This window comes from Myotis lucifugus, unplaced genomic scaffold (genome assembly GCF_000147115.1).
Source record: "Myotis lucifugus unplaced genomic scaffold, Myoluc2.0 scaffold_8, whole genome shotgun sequence".
Classification (NCBI taxonomy): Eukaryota; Metazoa; Chordata; class Mammalia; order Chiroptera; family Vespertilionidae; genus Myotis; species Myotis lucifugus.
In genome coordinates, this window is record NW_005871056.1 from 13,695,185 (window position 1) to 13,717,530 (window position 22,346).

A 22,346-nucleotide genomic window follows, 5' to 3' on the forward strand; every position below is an offset into this window, starting at 1 on the left:
TCATTTCTTTCTCTTGCCTCAGAAGCCGCCTATTTAAGAAGTCACTAAAACAAAGTGGTAAATAGCTTGGCCTTTGGCTTTTGGGAGCCCTGGGTTAAAATCTCCTGTGTGCATTTTGGAAATTTGCTTCTCCTTTTAGGCACTCTGTTTCTTCATCCTATATAATAAAACCCTCATATGCAAATCGACCAAACGGGGAAATGACCAGTCAGCCCCCCCCCCCCAGAGGAAGGCAACTGGGGGTGGTGAGGGGGGGAGGGCAGGTCTGGCCAGTGGGTGGTGCCAGGCCACCAGCCAAGGCAGGGTGGCAGTGGGGGCCCCCCGATCGCCCTGCCCGCTGGTCGCCCCACAGATCAGCCCTGATCACTGGCCAGCCCTAGGGATCCTATCCTATATATTAGGAACAGTCTCTTAGATTTAAAAATTAAACCTGGCAAGGCTACTCTAACACTGAAAAAACAGGACGATGCAGCAATGACATGCATGGACTCTGGCTTGCACATTTTGTGGTCAGCCCTGATTCTGATACTTATAATTGTGTGACAAAGCCAATTACTTAACTTCTCTCTGCTTTAGTTTTTCCACCCATAAGATGGGGAAAATGATAATACTGCCTCAGAAGGATCATGTTATGTACTACTTTTTATAATCAGGGCAAAAAATGTAGCTGCCCATACAACAGCAAGATGCCTTTCACCTGTATGAAAAGTATGATCACTGGTACATGCAGCATCCCAGATTGCGAGAGGGATGTCCGACTGCTGGTTTAGGCCTGGGATTGGAACATCCCCTGAGGGCTCAGGCTGGGCTGAGGGACACCCTCCCCCCCACCACCACCAGGCATGAATTTCATGCACCAGGCCTCTAGTCTGAAAAATGATACTCTTGAAGAACCTGCTTCATGGGGCTTTTGGAATGATGGGAAAAGGTAGATTTCTTGGAATAGTAAATAAATAAACAAATGTCATTTATTATTATTGTCACTGCATCCTATCAATTCTTCTTCCTGATCTTCTGCCTGATAAACTCTTACTCATCCTTCAAAGCCTGGCTCAGATGCCATCACTGCAAAATCTCCTCCATTCTTTCCTTGCACACCCAGAACTGATTAACGCTCCCTCATCAGAGGTCCTGCAGGGTGTTGGGCACCCAACTTCATACTGTACTTTATATTCTGGGTTGGTTTGTCTGTCTCCTCCACAGACCCTGAGCTCCTGCAAGGCATCTCAAATCCTCAGCACTTAACCTCAGTGCCAGGTCTAGGTTTGAATTCAAATAATCATCTTTCAAATGGAATTAATCCCATCCCAGCCTTTATCACCCCAGGCCAGGAGTCTTTAGTTCATAGTGAAACTATGGTAACAGTTTCCCCACTCCAAACCAGGCTAACATTTGAGCCCAACAGGTCCCTGTTCAAAACACTTCCAGGACATAGTAGAATTGTAGGATGTGGACCCAGACCTAGGTTTTAGCTCCAGTTTTGCCACAAGCTGATGCGATCCTAACCACATTGCCTTTTCTCTCTGACTTAGCTTCTTCATCTCTAAAATGGAGGCAATCACTGCCTCCCACAGGACAGCAGAGGGGCGGGACTCCATGAAAAATTCACGTGAAATGCATCAACATTATTCAAATCTAGCTGTTACTACTTCTTTTATTTTTGAGAGGCAGTGTACGCAGGAAAAAGGAGAGTATTTGAAAAGTCTCTGTCCTGGAAGTCAAACTACATCCTGAATGGCCCTGTGAACCTGAGCAAGTTTCTCTAGTTACACAAAGAGGTGAGCTCTCACCTGGGGTCATGTTTATTCACAGGAAACACTTAACGCACCCTTTTGTGAGATTAATGCCCAAGGCAAAGGGGCAGAATCTCTTCTCCACCCTTAATATTAAATACCAATATGAGAGGACCTAGGTGCAGTCCTTTACCATTTATGGAGCACTTTCATACCCATCATTGGACTGGAAAAGGGCTTTAATGGGAAGAAGTCACAGCCACATGTTAACAGTGGTAGTCTCTGGATTGGACGTGATTTTAATTTTATTTGTGTTTTCCTAAACTTTGAAAATCTACACTTTCGTTGTTGGCTACAGATAATGGTTGCATAACATGATGAATGTACTGAATGCCATTGAATTCTACGTAAAGTGTACAATTTTGCTATGTGAAAACTCGCCTCATTAAACAATCTTCTGCAATACCCGCGCACGATTTTATAGTCATTTATTAAAATGTGGTTTGAGGCGAGAACAAAACAGCAGTGCCATTAGCCAACAACACTCTCCCCCAGCGGTAAGTCCAGCCTGCAGTGAGCTCCTCCGACCACCAGGGGTCTCCGCAAGCCCTTGCGTCCTCACACACGGGCGGGCGCCTTCTCTTGCGCCCCGGGAGCGCGTGTGCGTGTCAGAGGCGTGGCTGGGTTGGCCGCTGGCCGGTGCGACCGGCACGCTGGTTCTTGCTGGTCCCTCCTGCTCGTATCTCCGGCTCCAGAATCCCCGCGTTCAGGCCGGTCCCCGCCTTTCATCTCCCCACCCCTAACCCCCTGCCGGGTGTCCGTTCCCCGCCCCGCTGCCCTCCGCCCTGCTCCGCCCAGGGTCCTGGCCTCGGCCCCGGCCCATGGCGCTGCAGGCGCTGCAGAGCTCGGGGGTGGCCTTCCGCAGGATCCTGTCTCACTTCCCCGAGGAGCTGAGCCTGGCTTTCGCCTATGGCTCCGGGGTGTACCGCCAGGCGGGGCCCAGTTCCAACCAGAAGGTGAGCCCGGCCCGGAGCCCGCCCCACGCCGAGCATCGGCCGGGTCGCACGAGTTTCCTTTCGCCTTTCATCCCACCCCGAGCCCTGGGAGCTGCCTGTCTGCTCCGCGCCCTCCACATCTCAACCAGCAAAGTACAGACTTCGTATGAAAGTGCTCCTCGTCTCACAGCGGCGTGAGCTGAGGTTTTAGGACAAGTAGGAGCCCACCTCCGTCCAGAGCAGGAGATGCAATTATGTGGAGGCGAAAGCTGATGCAGAGGCAGGATGGTAGAAAAGACATATTTACCAGGTGCTAGCTCGGTGTTCTGCACCTTGGCTGAAAATGCAGTTCTCTGAGAAGCTTTAAAAAAAACCTGATGCCTGGGTTCCATCAGCGGAGATTCTGATTTAATTGGGGGCGTGGGGCGAGGAGGCCTGGGCTTCAAGAATTTCAAAACCTTCCCAGGTGATTCTAATGTGCAGCCAAGGTTGAGAACCACTGCTGTAGGAGAAAATACAAAATGATCTTCGTGACTTCAGGAAGCGGAGGGACTGGTTGTAGGGCCAGGACAGGTGCAGTGAAGTCAGCTAAGTTAGTGGGGGACCAGTGGGTTTACCCAGGCGCAGGACATTGACCAACACTAGTTAGGATGTGGCCGGATCACACTGCTGAGCACAACAGCAGTGAGGGCACAGTTTTCCTAGCGACGGCAGGTTTTCCTCTGAAAATAAAGTTTGCTTCCAAGGTGGAGACAAGATTCAAGACAAGCAGAAGAGGGACAGGCAGATATTTTTTCATTTAAACGAAGCTTTCTATCTGGGCTTTAGAGCGTTTGCTGAATTAATGTAAAAGGAACAAAAGTCCAAGTAGAGTTGTCTTCTGTGTGTGCAACTGTTCTGAACTGTATTGCTATTTGCTCTAGTTCTTACACAGCCCAACAGTTCACTGTCATTTTCAATAAACTAAGGAAATGGAAGTGTGCAGGTTGCCATAGAGCCTTCTGGATTTGGATACCTGGCTGTAATCTGTCTGGCCATCTATAGTGTTGCTTGAATTTGCTGTTTCCTACCTATACTAGTTTTTGTTGTTGTTTTAATCCTCACCGGAGGATATGTTTATTGATTTTATAGAGGAAGAGGGAGGGAGGGGGAGAGAGAGAGAGAAACATCAGTTATTTGCCTCCTGAACACCCCAGACTGAGGATCGAACCTGTAACCTAGGTATGTGCCCTGACTTGGAATCCTGCAACCTTTTGGTGTATGGGACGATGCTCCAACCAGCTGAGCCACACTGGCCAAGGCTATACTAGTTTTTAATACTTTTTAAAAAACTGACAGCATATGAGAAATTATAGATTATACGTGTATAAATTATAGGTTATTATAGGTAGTTATTTTTTTAAAAACATTAACATAATTATACAATTTAAAAAAACGTGTCCACCTGAAATCTTAAGTATCCAGTTTTTTGTGGATGACATGATGGGAAACCCAGAGCAGGCCTTAGCCTCCTGATTCTGTAGCCACCTCTTCATTTTTCCATGAAGATTTTCCTTTGAGCAGAGGTGGAATTCCCTCCAAGAAAAAGTCCTTCCTTTGCTTTCCCTCACTTTCATTTCCTACAGTTAACAAGTCTTGAGGTTCCAACACCTAAGTCTCTGCCAGATCAGTCTCTATGCCCTTCATTGCCTTAGTGTCTTTTCTTTCCTCACCTGGAATCTTGCAGTTGGCCTCCAATGTGGTTTCCCAGCCTTTATTTTCTCCTCCCTCCAGTGAGCTCTTCTGCAAGAAAATTTCTTATTATGGCATCCAGCCTCTCTATCTTGTCTCATCTCCCTCCACTCCCCTGCCCGCATTCTGTTCCAGCCATAGCGAACTCAACGCTGCCGCACACAGAACATGCCCAGTTCTTATATCCACAGAGCGTTTTCCTCCAACAGGACTCCCTTTCCCTGTGCTTTTCCTACTACCTCCACCAGGCCTGCTTTTTAAGTCTTGCACATTCTTCAAGACTCAGACTATCAGTCTTGAAAAATGTAATTTTATAGGGAGGTTTCTCCTTCCTGTTGACCCAGTTTTGAGTGAAATGAGTACATTTTGCATCCTTCTATCAAATCCATGTCCTGATGATTTTTCTGTTTCCTCAGTAGTCTTTGAGCTCTGTACTACTACCTCCTGATCTATCAGAGCTCATTGTAGGTCCTCAGTGAGTGGTTGGCACATGGGTGAGAGTTAACATTTCCCTTTACATAATACTGTATAGAGCTTATCCATGGGTTATTTCATCTGGAAGAAAAGTGGAGCATGTTCAGCAACATTTAGATGAAAGGCAGTGTAGAAGAGTGGCTCAGCACACAGAATTTGGAACCAGATTATATCTGCTACTCACCAGCTGTGTGTCCTTGGGCAAGGAACTTAGTCTGTGCCTTGTGGTTTTCTTCCAAAAAATTGGGATAGTAACAGTGCCTACCTTGTATGATTTGTTTTGAGGATAAAATGAGTCACTATATATATATATATATATATATATATATATATATATATATATAATACACACACACACATATATATACACACACACACACACACATATATATATAATATATAAAGTGTTTAGAAGAGTGTTGGTATGACAGTAAATGTTAAATAAACATTGTTGTAACGTGTATTAATGAAAACAGCTTGCATTGGTTCCAGAGACTTGCTTAAATTTCTCTTGAAAATCCCAGGTCTTTTATTAATCATAATGGCAGAAAATTTTAGAACTTTCCACTATTATCTGGTTGCCTTTCTAGGAATTAAAATTAAAATCATTCTCTTTTCTTCACCTCCCAGAAAGCCATGCTGGACTTTGTGTTCACAGTAGATGACCCTGTTGCATGGCATTCAAAGAACCTGAAGAAAAATTGGAGCCATTACTCTTTCCTAAAAGTTTTGGGGCCCAAGATTATCACCAGTATCCAGAATAACTATGGCGCTGGAGTTTACTACAATCCATTGATCATGTGTGACAGTAAGGTAAGTGACTTTGGCCTTTGTCTTCTCTTGGGTTGTTATTAACCTTTGTTGTTAGAATAATAGCTAAATAGGTATGTTCTTGCAATCAGGGAATGTTCCAGCTCCTGCTAGATGAAGGTGGTCAAGTGTGACTGGCTTTATGACTGGCTTTATTTTTTGCCTTTGGCCAAGTGGTTCTCATATATTAATGTGCATCGGCATTCCCTACAGTGCCTGTTAGACACAGATTGCTGGGCCCCACCCCAGAGTTCCTGATTCAGTAAGTCTGGGGTAGAGTTTGAGGCTTTGCTTTTTTTTTTGTAAATTGAGATATAATTATCATATAACATTGTATTAATTTTAGGTGTACAACAGGGATATATGTATATATTATGAAATGATCACCATACGTTTAGTTAGTATCCATACCCACACATAGTTACATTTTCTTTTTCTTGTGATGAGAACTTGAAAGATTTATTCTCTTTTTTTTTTTAATTTTTTTTAATATATTTTATTGATTTTTTACAGAGAGGAAGGGAGAGGGATAGAGAGTTAGAAACATCGATGAGAGAGAAACATCGATCAGCCGCCTCCTGCACACCCCCTACTGCGGATGTGCCTGCAACCAAGGTACATGCCCTTGACCGGAATCGAACCTGGGACCTTTCAGTCCCCAGGCCGACGCTCTATCCACTGAGCCAAACCGGTTTCGGCGAAAGATTTATTCTCTAACAAGCTTCTTGCTGGTCTGAAAAACACACTTTGAGAACCAATGGTTTAGTCAGTGGCTCATTAAGGACCAGAGTGGAAATTAATCTTATCTATATGGAAGGACTGACATTCTTCCAGGAAGAATTTGCAAGTGAAGAGGGTATTATAGATATTTAGGAACATGTGGTGCCAAGTAGTAGGAACCTCTTGATGCCAGCAGGTGGGTGGAGCTTGATGAATTGTTGGAGAGCAGGTAAGATGCCCGGATCCCGGCAGAGGGTTGTCTGGTAGCGGGAACTCTGCTGGACTGTCTTTCATATGAAGGAGCCCAATCTCTAGGAGGGCTGCCAAGAACTAGGCAGGATCCCAACTTAAGAAGACCACCGGGTACTAAATCCAGTCTCCTAGAGTTAAGCTGGGCTAAGGATGACATATGGGTTCCACCAGCTGTGCCAACTCTGCTCAATGCTGCTGATTGCTTAGAGCAGTCATACTTTGATGTGCAGTCACCTGAAGATCTTGTTGAATGCAGATCCTGATTCAGTTGGTCTGGAATGGAGCCTGAGATTCTGTAATTTTGTCAAGCTCCCAGGTGATGCTGATGTTATTGGTCAGTGGGCCACACTTTGAAGGCCAGGAGGGTGAGTACTGACTGAGCAAGATTTTGAAGACCTGTCTGAACTTGGCAGGAAGCTGTGCTGTGATTATTGGTGATGTCTGCATAACCTTTGGGCCCTGAATTCCCCTTTTTGGTTGAGGGCCAATCCTGCTCCACCTGCACTTTGCAGATGAAAAAAAAACAAGGTTCATGGAGAAAATAACTTCCATAAGCTCAGGCAACTAGGCAGTGACAGGCCCTGACTTCCAGGCCAGTGGTGGTTCTATTACCTCCCGGCTTTTGCATGCCTACAGCAAGAAGGCTCCCCGCGAGACTGTGGCTAGAGTGGAGGGAAGGTTATTCAGCACAGCCTTCCGTGTGCACTTTAGTCATGCCAAGCGCATAGCTTTGTTCTTTGCCCATAATGAATATTATGCTGAGCCTATCTCTAATTAGTAGTTTCAAACAATATTAAAAGCTCCAGTAACCAAATATTTGGGCATAATTATATGCCAAAGGGACTGTACTTTTTAATTAAATTTCTTTAGCTACTTCTTAGATATTTGTAGCCTGAGAAGGCCATTGGGATACTGAAGTTCAACAGAATGAGGCCAGAGATATTTGTTGAAACAAATGGGATTTTGTAACCTGGAACAACTGCATTCAGAGTTTGTACAAATTACCGTTGCATGAGCTTGACCATAATTCCATGTTCAGCACTGATAGATGTTGCTTTGTAATTATAAAAGTGTTTAGAATAGTCCATAGTGAAAGAGAAATTTACCATGTAAAGGATGTCAGTAAAAACTTTTAATTATAAACAAAACTTCTTGTACTTTGTGGTAAAATGAACGTTGGAAGCCCAGACTAAAATTCAGGGACCTAGTTTTGTCTCTGCTACTAATGGTGCCACCTTGGGCTTGTCATTTATTCTCTCTGAGCCTCAGGTTTCTTATTTCTCAAGGGAGAAGCATGAAATATATTATAGCTACTCAAACTGTCTGTGCTGAAGGACCAATTTTTTATTTCCAGCTCATTGAGGACCAGTACTAGATAGCCTCTAAGTGCCATTCTGCCTTTTAACATCACAAGAGTCTGAGTTAAAATAGTGGTCATGTCATCTCATATACCTGAGAGGACAAGTCAGTCTTGGAAACGTATCCTTTGCAAATATTTTTGGTAGAGATGGGTGCTTTACAAAGTAGGCATTTCGAGTGGCTTTGGAAATCAAGGTACTACTCTGGGCAGAAATGTATTTCTTTATATTTTTCATTTGCATAAATAACAATACGGTCTTTTGCTTCTTTTCATGCCCATTTCTTTTCTTTTCCAGCTTATCAAATATGGGGTTATTAGCACTGGTATTTTGATTGAAGATCTCCTCAACTGGAATACCTTATACATTGCTGGACGACTCCAAAAACCAGTGAGTGTCTTATTGGCTGCCACAATTAGGGACACCTCTCCTCTCTGAACCTGACCTTACTTTGATCTTTGATTGCAATGAGATGGAACTCCAGGAAATAGAATTAAGTTTCAGACTCCTTTTCCTCTCTAAGAATTCATTGCCCAACAATGTCTAGATATTATCCACGTTACTCCTGCCCTCTCTCTGTAGATTCTTCAGTTGTCTGGATGGATCAGGCACAAAGTTAGTCCTTTTGGGCTGGAGAGAATGGAGAAGAAATGCCCAGTGCTTCAGTGGAGCCTCTGTCAGTTTGACCCAAATCACCTTATCTTCTAGAATGTGTCATGGGGCATTGTTTGTCCACTGACATATCCCAGCAGTACCTGGGACAGTGCCTGGCACATAGTAATCATTCAGCAAATGTTTGTTGAAGAAATGAATGAACCAGGTAGTTATGCTGAGGGGAGTGGATTCTAATCCCCTTTATTATCCTCCTCAGGCCAATGGTGAGATAGTGTGGTAGGGTCCTTCCTTAATTGGGGATACTGCTAGAGGAGGCTGTAGAGGGTAATGTCCCCCTGGGCTTCAAAAGAAACAGAAAATAAACAAAACAGGAAAAGAGTGGAGAGGACTTGAACTTTTAACTTCTATTTGAAAATGTCATGTTTCTCCTTCATGCAGATATATAGGCTATTTTCTGAGAAAAGGTCTTTTCATAGTTTGAGAACTAGGTGACATAGTCACAGTTGCCAATCTCACAGCAAGGAAAAATTTTCCTTGTGCTGTCAGAGGGTCTCAGGCCCTAAAAGACAGAACATGGATTGTAGTTAAATGTCTCCCATAAGAGTGATTATGCTGCTTCTCCTTTTGTCAATTATGGCAAAAAGTTAGAGATTTATACAATATTAGCTTACTTGGTTGTGTCATACAAATCTCTATTGATATACATGGCAGTCAGGATTCTTTGGCCTTGCATGTGGGTTTAAAATTTAAATGTTTGTGGAATTGTGCACCTAAAACATATATAATTTTCTAAATCAGTGCCACACCAATAAATTCAATAAAAAGGAAAATAAATAAAATTCCATGTAGAAAAACAAATTTAAGGGTGTAGCTCATTAAAATGTCCAGAAGCTTTGATAAAGGCAATAGTTCATTGATATATCCATATGTAAAAATTTGTCAGGCTGTATCTGTTAGACTTGTATACTTTATGTAATTTTTCAGTAAGAACATTATTTTTAAAGTTCAGAAACAATAGGCTTACCTAATTAATTTCATATCTATATAGATGAATTTCTCATTTCTAGGCTAGATAACTAGTAAAGCACATAATTAAGCAAAAAAATGCAGTTGAAAATTTATAAATATTAATTTTCTTTCCAGGTTTTTTAACCCTTTGCACTCCGCTGTCCCCTCTCAGGGGACATCGGAATTCTAGCATATCACTCGGATGTCCCCTCTCAGGGGACATTGCAGTTTATTAGTGATTACGGGGAATTGAGTTATTTCAACGCAACTTTTTGAGACATGCATGTTTCCCTGAAGTTTTATCTTGAAATGGCACAAGAAATTAAATCAAAATATCGTAAAATTACTAAGATATATACAAGAAATGTCAGCGGGTTTTGTGTCGGATTAAACAATAAACTACATATTCCCGATGTGGGACAAAGAAAACGGGACTGCATTGTGTGTTCTAACAGGAAAACACCTGGTGGCAGGCGTCAAACCACTTATTACTGTCAAACATGCACTAATCAGCCTGCAATGCATATTGGGGAGTGTTACAAAACTTATCATACTGTACAAAATTATAAACAATAAAATATTGTTTTTTTTGCAAATATACATTCCTCGATGTCACCCAATTCATATAAGTCCAATATCATTATAATACGTTACTTGGTTCCAAAATTATACTAAATAATACGAGGGTCTGTAAATGCACGTTTCTGCCGCAAAGTAGCGTCGAGTAGCTGGTAGCCAATGTCCAGAATGGTTCGGAGTGCAAAGGGTTAATTTACAAAATATGTTGCTTGACAGGAAGAAAAATGAATGTGGAATGAAAAGCTTAGGTCTTATTCATTCCTGCCACTTGTTAGCTATTTATGTGAACATGGGCAACTTGTTTTATCTTTCTGAACCTCTAATAATTTATCTGTAGAATGGGGACAACAATATTTGCCCTGTCTACTTCAAGAAGGTGTTGAAAAGTGGAAGCAGAATAGAAATACTAGAAAAGAACCAGACATTTTAGAATCAGACACATCTGTTGGGTCCCAACTCTGATATTCCCAGCTATGTGACCCTGTACCAGTGCCTTAATCTCTCTGAGCCTTGAAACATCGTCATCTATGGATAAGGCTGATCACACTTCAAAAGACATTTGAGAAATGCCTAGATCTAAAATGGCTGGCACTTAGTAGACACTCAGGAAAAAATCTTCCATTTCCCATTGTTCTTGCCCATCACAGAGTTATTTTTAGATAAAATGAGATACTGAATGTGAAATTGTTATTCTCTGTACTGTGTTTTGTGCTTGAAATATTTCAATTAAAAAAAAAGAGACATTAGGGCCCTACGGATGAGGCTCAGTGGTTGAGCGTCAACCTATGAACCAGGAGGTCATGGTTTGATTCCTGGTCACGGCACATGGCTGGGTTGTGGGCTCTATCCCTGGTAGGGGGCATGCAGGATGCAGCTAATCAATTATTGTCTCTCATCATTGATGTTTCTTTCTCTCTCTCTCTCTCTCCCCCCCTCTCTCTTTCTCTCTGAAATCAATAAAAAATATACATATATTTTTATATTATTTATTTTTTAATATTTTTATTGATTTCAGAGAGGGAAGGAGAGAGAGAGAGAGAGAGAGAGAGAGAGAGAGAGAAGAGGAGAGAAACATCAATGATGAGAGAAATTCATTGATGGTTGCCTCCTGCACGCCCCCTACTGGGGATCGAGCCCATAACCCGGGCATGTGCCCTTGACTGGAATCAAACCTGGGATCTTTCAGTCCCCAGGCCAACGCTCTGTCCACTGATCCAAACCAGTTAGCAAATAGTAGTATATATGTTTTTTTTAATTGACATTAGAAAGCTAAAAATGCCACAAAAATCCTAGAATGTAAGCACTGACTGGAAATGACCTCAGATTTTTATCTAAATGCCATATATCCTGGTAATATAAAAACAACAATTTAAGACAAGTAGTAGCAGCTACATTTATGTCATGCAAAATGGCATTTCTCAGCTAACTTGGAGAAGAAAATGTTATTGATAACAATGACTATGTGACCTCAGGCTTATTAAGCTTCTAGCAAAAGAAAATCAGGAAATCTAAAATCATTTGAAAGTGTTGGCTATAACACATGTTAAAAAAAAAATCATAAGTGGGTGAATTAACTCTTCCACCCACTCCTGCTCTTAGTTTCCCTCTAGTGGAAATCCCTGTTAACCATTCTCAAGATGACTGTCTTTAAACAAACTGTTTTTACCTCTAGGTGGCAGCAAATATTAATCAAATGAACAAATCTGATGGAAAGAAAGAGTTGGTAGTATTTTAATAAAAAGAATGGGTAAATGTCTTAGGAAAGAATTGTGAGGATATGAGTGTGGATTCTTTGTTTTTATGTGTTTTAAAAGAAGGAGTTACATTTAATCACATTGTCTAAAGCTCTAAAATTATCTTCGGTATCGCTACTAGAATAGAATCTCTCAATCACTAGCATTTTAAGTGTTTAAAATATACAGGGGGTATAGGTACTTGCTGTAATTTCCATTTTTAAAAAATATGTTTTTATTGATTTTTTTCTTAAGAGAGAGAGGAAGGGAGAGGGATAGAGAGAGGGAAACATTGATGAGAGAGGAACATCATCAATCCGCTGCCTCCTGCACGGCTCCTATTTGGGATAGAGCTAGAAATCTGGGCATGTGCCCGGACTGGTAATCGAATGGGCATCCTCTTGGTTCTTGGGTTGACGCTCAACCACTGAGCCACACTGGCCGGGTTACTTCCTATTTAATTTTGCTGTGAATTTAAACTGCTCTAAAAAATAAATTTTATTAATAAAAAAAGAGAAATATAAAGGAGTACCTTTCTTTAAACAATGGACATTTCCCTCCGTGGCCAGTGTGGTTCAGTTGGTTGGACACGTCCCCATGCACTAAATGGTTGCCAGAAGGATTCCTGGTCAGAGGCCCCTGTTGGGGGCTCTGGGCTTGATCACTGGTGGAGGTTGTGCAGGAGGCAGCTGATCAATGATTCGCTCTCATTATTGATGTTTCTCTCTCTCCCTCTCCCTTCCCCTCTGGAAAAAAAAAAATAAATATATATATATATATATACACACACACACACATATACACATATATACATACAGACATATATACATACATACACATATATATAAAATAAAATGTGCAATTCAGTGGTTTTTAGTATATAAACAGTTTTGCAACCATCATCGTATTGTAGCTATTGACTTACTTTTTGTGGATAGAAAAATCCCAGAAGTATAAAAGATCCCTCAATGAAGCTGGAAAACCTGGCTCACTAGCCTTGGCTCTGCCCAACTGTGAGCAAATCTTTGGGCCTCTAGCCTTTAAAATGCAAAGTTTGAGCCATTCATTTCCTTATTTAACAGACAACTAAGTTTCTTCTCTGTGTATGCCAAAGGAATTTTTTTTAAAAGCATCACACTCTTATTTTGGAAGAGTCAGTAGTCCAACAGGTAATTAATAAGGTTTCATCCAGCTCAAATGTTCAGTGTTTCCTTTTGGTCCTCGGGCAGTAACCATTTAGAAAAATTAACCTTTCTGGCCATTTGGAATGGAAAACTTCCATGGGAAGGGTCATTTGGTTAGTGGTTGGGTATTTGAACACTAGATAGGGCTGTGTTCTTTGTGACTATAACTTCACTGTTTGCAATTCAAGTACTGTCTCCATGTGACTGTATTATAGAGGAGACCACTTGTGACTTTCCCTTTTTTTCTATCATGAAAGGTACTCACAAATCTCTCGAGTTGGGCTTTTGAAAGTCCCTTCAAGTGTTGCCCCTTCCTCTCTCCAGTAAAGATTTTCTTCTTGGCAGTCGTGCTAATGCTATCTATGCGGTTCAGATGCGGGCATTTCCAGTAAGATACAAACAGCTATTCACAAATCTGAGGGCTTTCTTTTTTTCCCAGGCCTCTCTGGCAGTGTCCCAAGAGTTCACTGGCTTTTCACTCTGAACAACAAATAACAGTGCTGCTGAGACAAGTTCCTAGTTCACCTTACACTGGAGAACCAGATCAGCACAGTAGCAGAGTCTTCTGAATTGACATTTTTCCTTTGAGTAAGGATGCTTTTATTTACACTCTCTTAACCTTAAATAGCAAACAGACTGCTTTTTTATACCTAACTAGAACACCTTTCTTGGAGAATAAGTGGTATCACGTTGAATAGAATAATTTCCTCAAACTTACTCATTTCTTTGCAACTTTGATTTGTTAGCATCTCAAAATAGCTTCTGTTTTCATGGAGTTTCTGTAAAAGCTACCAGAAAAAGATAGGGTGAAGCATTATTGAGCGGTCCTGGTAAATGAGGAATAAGAATTTGAAAGTGAGGCTTTACAGAATTTTGGAAAGAGCTCTGAATGAATCAGGGACCCAGATCCTCATTTGTGTGCCGCTGCTTCTCATGGAGAAATCTTTTAATCCTCTGGGCCTTGGCTTCCCCATGAGTAAGATGAGGAGGTTACCTTCCTACATCCATGGTTCTATATGGAATAAAAAGTTTAGGAAAGTTATTCAAGACATAACCATGTTATTGTTAGTTATTAATAGGACCTTAACATTTGTTTTAATAACCTTTAAAGAAAAGAAATTAACCAGAGCAGATCCCTAACTGAATGCATGAGAATAATTCAAAATATTTAGAGTTGGATTTGCCAAGCATAAGGGTGTTACCCTGATTTTGCCATCAACTCATTATGCAACCTTGGGCAAGTCCTGCTGCTGGGCTGCTCCTTGGTTCTACTTTTCTGCAGATGATTGCGATAATATTAAACTCACCCAAGTGCCGAAAGGCTTAATTAAGGGCTATTAAGTCCTTGTAATTACAAGGGAGGAGGTAGTAGTATTTAGAATAGAGTGGCTTACCTAACATATGAGAGGTTTTTATGTTATAAATGTTCCATTAGGAAAAAAGAAAGTAAAAGATAGAAGTTAGGTTTTTAAGTCTGATTTGTAAAATAGTTATTTTTTATGATTAAATTTTAAAAATATATTATACTTTGAGATACACATGAGTCTCTTTCCTTGTGTCTTAATAAAATTTTAATTTCTTATATGTATGTGTCTTTTATGACCATCGTAATTTTGTCAAAAATTATCTCTATTCAACAAATAAAAGGCAACTTAAGCCATGTTTTCTAGAATAGGAGGAAAATTTGCTGCCAGCAGTAAATGGTTTAGAGATGGTGGATACATTTGAGATATGTGGACTTCTAGACCCTTTCCTTACTTAGAAAATCATTCAGAAGGAGCATGATGGTTTTAAAAAATTATGGCAGGAGTATAAATTGGTATAATTTGAGAACCAGCAATGGTTCTCAAAATGTGATTCCTGGACCAGCAGCACCAACATTACCTGGGAACTTGTTAGAAATGTACATTTTCAGGCCTCATCCAGGCTGACCGAATCAGAAACTCTGGAGGATGGGCCTCATATGCTTTAACAAGCCCTTTAAGTGATTCTAGTACTTGCTGAAGGTGAGAACCTCTGGTCCAGAGGAACTCCTGCAGTATGCACCAAGAAGCACGTAAGGAAGCTCACTTTTGCTAAGGGTTCATATGTAATATCTCATTTAATCTTCCCAACAACCTTATGCGCTTGATTCTGTTATTAACCCCATTTTAAGGAATTATACCCATAGTCACAGAGCTAGTAAGAGATAGAACTGGGATTGAACACATTCTCTTAACTTCAGTGCAGTCTTTAAAACCTAGGTTCTCAGAATAGACTAAAGCAATTTATATTTTCATGAATTTGGGGAAAGTCAAAGACAGTAGCTTCTGCTATGTATTCAGAAGAAAATTTTGTTTTATTAATCAAGGCATTCACTAGTACAGGGGTCCTCAAACTACGGCCCGCGGGCCACATGCAAATACAAATATTGTATTTGTTCCCGTTTTGTTTTTTTACTTCAAAATAAGATATGTGCAGTGTGCATAGGAATTTGTTCATAGTTTTTTTTTAAACTATAGTCCGGCCCTCCAATGGTCTGAGGGACAGTGAACTGGTCCCCTGTTTAAAAAGTTTGAGGACCCCTGCACTAGTACATTAGGCAGTTTACATTTATTATCTCATTCGATCTTTGTAACAATTCTGTGATGCATGTCTGTAATCCCCATTTTATAGATGAGAAGTTAAGTAATTTGCCCACAGCTAATAAATACCTGGACTTGAACCCTTACCTATACCCAAAACGCATGCTCTTTCTATAGTAGCTATTTTTTTTCTTTTTTCTTAGTCAAAATCAGATTGAAATAGAGCATGAGCTACTCACGTTATGCATGGATAACAGAAGAGTTGAGTTCTAAATAAAGGAGTAAAATTTTGCCTTTGTCTACCATAAAATTAAGTGAAGAACAATGAGATTATAAAATAAATGTTACATTTCCCAAAGGACATTTATTTCATTTCTACTGACTTCTTTTTCAAAACCCATCTAAGATAAATATTTATTTTGGGGTGTTATTTTTCCCCCCTGTGTCATGATTTCTCTGATTTTGGCACAAAACAAGAGGTTCTGGGATTGCTTATTATAATAATAATTATTTTGTATCAACTGGCCTACTATTCCAAGATCTTCAGAGCTAAGTTTGGGACAGTTCCATTGCATGCATAACCTTTACCTTGAGCAATACTCTTTTGGAATTTTTCTTCTGAATGTTTTGCTTTTTTCAGGTGAAAATCATAGCAATGAATGAGAATGTGGCTCTTAGGGCAGCCCTAGATAAAAATCTGAAGAGTGCTGTGACTGCTGCTTTCCTCATGCTTCCCGAAAGCTTTTCTGAAGAAGACCTCTTTACAATGATTGCTGGACTCTCCTATTCAGGTCAGTAGGTTTGGTGTCCATATTTTCTACAAGAAGATTCGTTTGAAGACCGTGCAAACATCGCTCCTCACTCTACACTGGAGCTGCAGAACCCTAGTTCTGAATCCCTTTACTTCCTGTGTGAAAATCCAGTGGTTTGCCTCCTTACCTCCACAGTCTCTTCCTTTCCACATCTGTACATAAATTACCCCAGGGCAATCTTTTTGTTGTTGTTATTGTTAATTTTTATTTTGAAACAATTGCAAACATACAGAAAAATTTCAATAATAGTACAGAAATCCCATATACCTCTCCCCAGATTTACCAGTTTTTACATTTCACTACATTTGTTTTATCATCCTCTCTGTATCAGTGGGTTTCAAACTTTAGTGTGCAATCCTCTGGAGGGCTTGTTAAAATAGACTGCTGGGCCCACTCCCAGACAGCTGACTTTAGTAGGTCTGGGGTGGGGCCCAAGAATTTGTATTTCTAGCAAGTTCCTGGGTAATGCTAATGCTCCTTCAGGGGTCCCACTTGGAGAACCACTGCTCTCTCTGTATATGTAAATACAATGTATTATGTGTTGTTGTTTTTAGTTATTTGAGAGTATGTTACCTATCATGTTTCCTTTAGGCTAAGTCTTCAAAATGTGTTTCCAAAGTACAAGGACATTCTCTTACATAACCTGAGTACAGGTCTCTTCCTTTTTTTCCCCCATTGCTTTCAGAGAGGAAGGGAGAGGGAGAGAAATAGAAACATTAATGATGAGAGAGAACCATCGATTGGCTGCCTCCTGCAGACACCAGACTGGATGGAGCCCAAAACTCCAGCATGGGCTCTGATCAGGAACTGAACCGTGACCTCTTGGTTCATAGGTCAACGCTCAACCACTGAGTCATGCCGGCTAGGCCAGTTTTCAAATTCAGAAAATTAACACTGACTCAGTACTTTTATCAAATTGACGATCCATATTCCAAGTGTCATTAGTTGCCCCAATAATGTCCTTTATAAAAGTATTTTCTTTCCCTCCAGGACATGATACAGTCAAGGATCATATATTGTATTGAGATGTCATGTCTCTTTCATCTTTTAATCTGGAATACTTCCTTAGCCTTTCTTTGTGTTCTATGACATTCCACTTTTGAAATCTACACACCAGTGATGTTTATGCCCTAATAAGCAGTGTTTTCTCACTTCTAAACAATTAATGGGGAGGCTTTTTAAGATCATGCAAATATCCTACTTCTTATCAAACTTTCCCTCCTAGGTTGAGCATCTATTGATGATTCTTGCTCAAACCCATCTTTTTACTATTATTGTTATCAAGTGGTAACTATCCAACTCCATCTCTCCCTCCACATTAAGGAAAAGTTTTCTTTCCCATTTATTTATTTATCTAAATATTCGCTTCCTTTCCCTTTAACCAGTTGTGCTCCTCAGAGATGCTAGGGGCTCCCTCTGAGGGCAAGGGGAAAGCTAAGATGAGAGAGCCCTGGCCTCCCACCCTACTGTGACTAGCGGGTGAACTGCTTAATGTATTAAGGGGCTATGTAAAAATTCATTTAAAAAAAAGTCATCTTTACTTAAAAAATAGTTTGAAAACCACTATCTTTTATTTGTTTTTATTTTTATTGATTTCAGAGAGGAAAGGAGAGGGAGAGAGAGAGAGAGAAACATCAATGATGAGAGAGAATCATTGATCAGCTGCCTCCTGCATGCCCCCTACTGGGGATTGAGCCTGCAACCCGGGTATGTGCCCTTGTCTAGAATTGAACCCAGGACCCTTTAGTCTGCAGGCGACGCTCTGTTCACTGAGTCAGACTAGCCAGGTCGAAAACCACTATCTTAAATAAACATCCTCTTTTCTAACTTTTAAGTATGAGTCAAAAAAACTCTGCTCAAAATATTGCAAAAGCAGTTTTTCATTTTCTGAATCCCTGTACAGATTGATTTCATGGAAGTGTAATGCTGAAAGAGACCTTGAAGGTCTTGTTCTTCAGTGTTTTTCCCAAAATGTGTCTAGGTGGAGGGAGGGGCAAAGAGTGTACCTGGATGAATGGACTTACATGCAACTTGTGGGAAAAGGGGTCACTTTGTTATCATAATTTCCTCGCCTTGCTCCCTGTGAGAAAGGTGGATCAGAAGCCTTTCATTGACTTTGTGGAAGGAAATGCAGAACCGCTCTCTACTTTGCCCACACCACAACCACTTTTCCATTTTTTTCCAGCAGCGTCATCAACATCAGCATAGTGTTAGGCAGCTTCTAGGAGTTTTCTCTAAATTCTGAACATTCACTGAAGAAGTTTATCAAATAACATAACTGCTTTCCCCTATTAGCAGACTTCAAATTAGCGTTCAGGCTGCTATCAATCTTTAGCTGATTTTTGCTTTGCTTCCTGGAAGAATCATTTTACACTCCTGGTTTCTCCTGTTCTATGAGGCATATCCAAGTTGTTCAGTACTTTCTGACTCATAATAGTATCATCCTCTGTTTTGTTTCTTTTATAATATTTATCTGCTGTATAGTAGCATTGTACCAGACATAGAGAGGTAGGTCGGTAGGTGGGTAGATAGATAACTTATTCCACCACTGAATCTTCACACATTAGCTCCATTTGTTAAACAAATATTTATCTTTCCATGTGCCACACACAGTGCTAGGCATATACTCTAGTGTGCATGACATGAGTGAAATTTTTCATGGAGTTTATGTTCTTTTAGGGAGAGACAGGCAATAAAGAAGCAATAAGGTAATTTCAGATAGTGGTTAAATCAGTGATTCCCAAAGTGGGCGCTACCACCCCCTGGTAGGCACTGCAGCGATCCAGGGGGGGGCGGTGATGGCCACAGGTGCATTTGTTTTAACTTTTTTTGTATTACCTTTCTATTCTGAGTTCAATAAATAGTTTCATAATTTCAAACTTCAGTGTTTCTAATTTACACCTTTCTTTACTATATTTTACGAAAAAGGTAGAAACGTTAATACATATATCTTTCTGTTTAATTGCTATTAAAATTTAACAAAAATTAATTTCCAGGGGGCGCTGAGTAATATTTTTTCTGGAAAGGGGGCAGTAGGCCAAATAAGTTTGGGAACCACTGGCTTAAATTGTACGCTATAAGCGTCTGTAGACACTAGCAGCGGACCTTCCCCACACACCACGTGAGTCTATAAAAAAAAGTCTTCCCTAAGTGGCAGCCCTGACCAACTTTAAAATCATTTTTCATGAGAATTTTCAGCTGAAAATATTTATTTTTATAATATTTATTCAATATATATTAAATATATTAAAAATATATTTATTTTTATAATATTCATTGCAAATGGATTTTTAAAATTCAAAATATCGTGGCGTGTGGGGATGGTTTCCGTTTTGGATGCGTGGCAGTTAACTGGTTAAATGCGATGAAAATAAATCAGGTTGAGGGTAGGGCTGTCTTCACAGTGGATAGTCATGGAAGGCCCTTTGACGGGTGGTGTGATGTCTAAGCTGAGATCTAAATAGTGATAATGAGCAGCCCTGAGCAGTTGGGAGAAAGGCAGTCAGAGAGAGTTGCTTCCCAAGAGCCAGGTTTCAGATCTTGGTGTGTCTGGCTCCACTGTCTCAGCCTCTGGTCACTCCCATTTCTCATCTAGTCTCCTCTTGTTTTCTTGCCATTATATTATTTATTGCTTAACCCAGATTTGGATCTGAGAATTGGGCCAAGTATCCTACGTTACTCATTTTAGTGAGGTTGGCTTCTTACTGCAAAACTTAGGACACAATACTTGGCACATCCTCTCCAGAGGGAACTGGTTACAACTCTCTGCAATTCCTAGCTTATGAATGAGACAGTTTCCAAAAAGTCTTCTATAAGCCAATTGTTTAGAACTGGGAACATACTTTCCCATTGAAACAACATTATATATGATGGTTGTTCCTAAACCAGGACACAGTATAATTAATGGTTACCGAGTCTATAGTACGCTGGAATTAGACTAGAATAGTGAGGATAGGGAAGGATCTAAGCCCTGCAGGTAGTTAATTATCTTTCATACTTTGAGACTTGCCCCAGGCAATGTGTTGAAAGGCAAGCTTTCCTCCTGCCTTTCCTAGGCTTCTGATAACCCAGTATCCTTGAACAGATCAGATTCTATCCATTTGGCAAACCACCCAAACCTCCCAAGCCCTCTGAATATTCCAAACTTTAAATTATCTACCAGCCTCATTTTGTTTACAACTTTGACATTTATTTTTCACCTGTTTCTAGTTGAGAGAGAATATGTTGTCCCTAACTTATGAAGTTCATCATTTTCCCCTGGAGGGGGTGGAGGGGTGGGGGTTAGGAGGAACAGAAAAAAACAGTGTTTCTCCATGTTATTGGACAAGTTTCTGCCAGTAATTACTGGCAGAAGCAAGATCTATCAGTATTACTAGTTGTAATAATAGCCCTTACGTTTAACATAGTACTTAAGGATCACTTTGACTGCCCTGGGGTCAGTATTTATGGCATTACTGTTGTAAATGATGGTGAGAAAGGAGTAGGTGGAAGATGAGAGTCTGCAAAATTGGGGAGAAGAAAGCTTTCTGATCCTCCAGTTATTCTTAGAAGTCAGCATTTAAGTGTATAGAAAAGAAAAACCAAATAAAGTTTAAAGTTCACCTTGAACTTTTTTATGTAAATACAAACTATTAAAATGACTAATTTTAGGTAATGATCCTGGTTTAACATTTATCAAGTGAATCAGCGCTTCATAATTTTTGCTCTAAGGAACTTCACATTAATCAACATATGCAGTCATAGTGAGTCAGTGATAGACTTACCAAATAACACACGTGAAAAAGGAAAGGGGGTGTATAAAAGAACATGACTTGTTTAGGGAAGAAGGATTTTGATGGAACCAAAATCCAAGGTTTATGACAAGAGTAAATAGCATTTATTATTTTGTGTCAGGAATGTCTCTCAGTACTTTGGAGCTAGTAACTATTTTAATCCTCAGAACAATCCTTCGATGTGGAAGCTGTGCTATTGATACATTTTATAGAAAATTGAAGCCCAGATCTGCCCACAGTCAGTTGTCTGGTAAGTTAGTAGGTGTTGGAGCTGAAATTTTAGCCCCTATTCTTAACCATTTAACTTCACTGCTTCTCTGTATTTTGGAGAAGAGGTTAGACCCCGGCCAGGTTGGGCAGGGCATTGAATACAAAGTGAAAAAATGAAAAGGGAATTGACAAGCTGTACACAACTAGGAGCCATAGAAGTTTTCAGGCATTGCAAGATAGTCTGAGGTGTGTTGTGGTTAAAAACAACAAATTTTGCCAGCACTGTGCAGGAGGGAGAAAAACTAAAGACGGAAAAGTTTATTCATCCAGGAAATAATTACAAGAGGCTCCTATACCAAGCACTCTTCTAAGCTCTGGGTGTAAAGAAGTAAATAGGCAGGCACAATCCCTGCCCTCGTGGGGTGTTCATTCTAGATGAAAAGTCAGACAGCAAACAGTGGCAGCACCAGAATAAGGGAAGAAGGTGAACATAGCCTCAAGGAAGGCCTCTCTAGAAGGTGACATTTGAACTTCAAATTAATCAACATATGCAGTCATAGTGAGTCAGTGGTAGACTTACCAAATAACCCAAGTTGCCAAATAAGCACCAACAGATGAGGACCCATGAGGAGAGCCCAGATGAGAGCTGTCCAGGCAGAGGAGCCTGCTGGGAGAATAATTAGGACAATGTCCATGTTTGGTTGGTCTTGTGTCTGCAGTCTCTGTGTGGCACTAGCCAGTTTGGCTCAGTGGATATAGAGTGTTGGCCTGTGGACTGAAGGGTCCTGGGTTCGAT

At 40.6% G+C, this 22,346-nt stretch overlaps 1 protein-coding gene across 7 annotated transcripts in view; it reads left to right on the plus strand.

The window, feature by feature from the left end:
- Positions 1-2,419: 2,419 nt before the first annotated feature.
- Positions 2,420-22,346, plus strand: part of TAMM41 (TAM41 mitochondrial translocator assembly and maintenance homolog) — a 49,724-nt gene continuing 29,797 nt past the window's right edge. For 3 of the 7 annotated variants that reach the window (XR_002828004.1, XM_006083830.3, XM_023749655.1), the window contains exons 1-4: positions 2,420-2,749; positions 5,564-5,746; positions 8,371-8,463; positions 16,397-16,547. Coding sequence is in view for 6 of the 7 variants with exons in the window: in XM_006083830.3 (XP_006083892.1) it covers positions 2,615-2,749; positions 5,564-5,746; positions 8,371-8,463; positions 16,397-16,547 (562 nt within the window). In the remaining variant the exon portion in view is untranslated. Of the gene's footprint in view, positions 2,750-2,790; positions 3,009-5,563; positions 5,747-6,763; positions 7,081-8,370; positions 8,464-13,631; positions 13,781-16,396; positions 16,548-22,346 lie in introns of those variants that run through there. The other 4 variants (XM_023749657.1, XM_023749656.1, XM_014451316.2 and 1 more) reach the window with 4 other exon arrangements.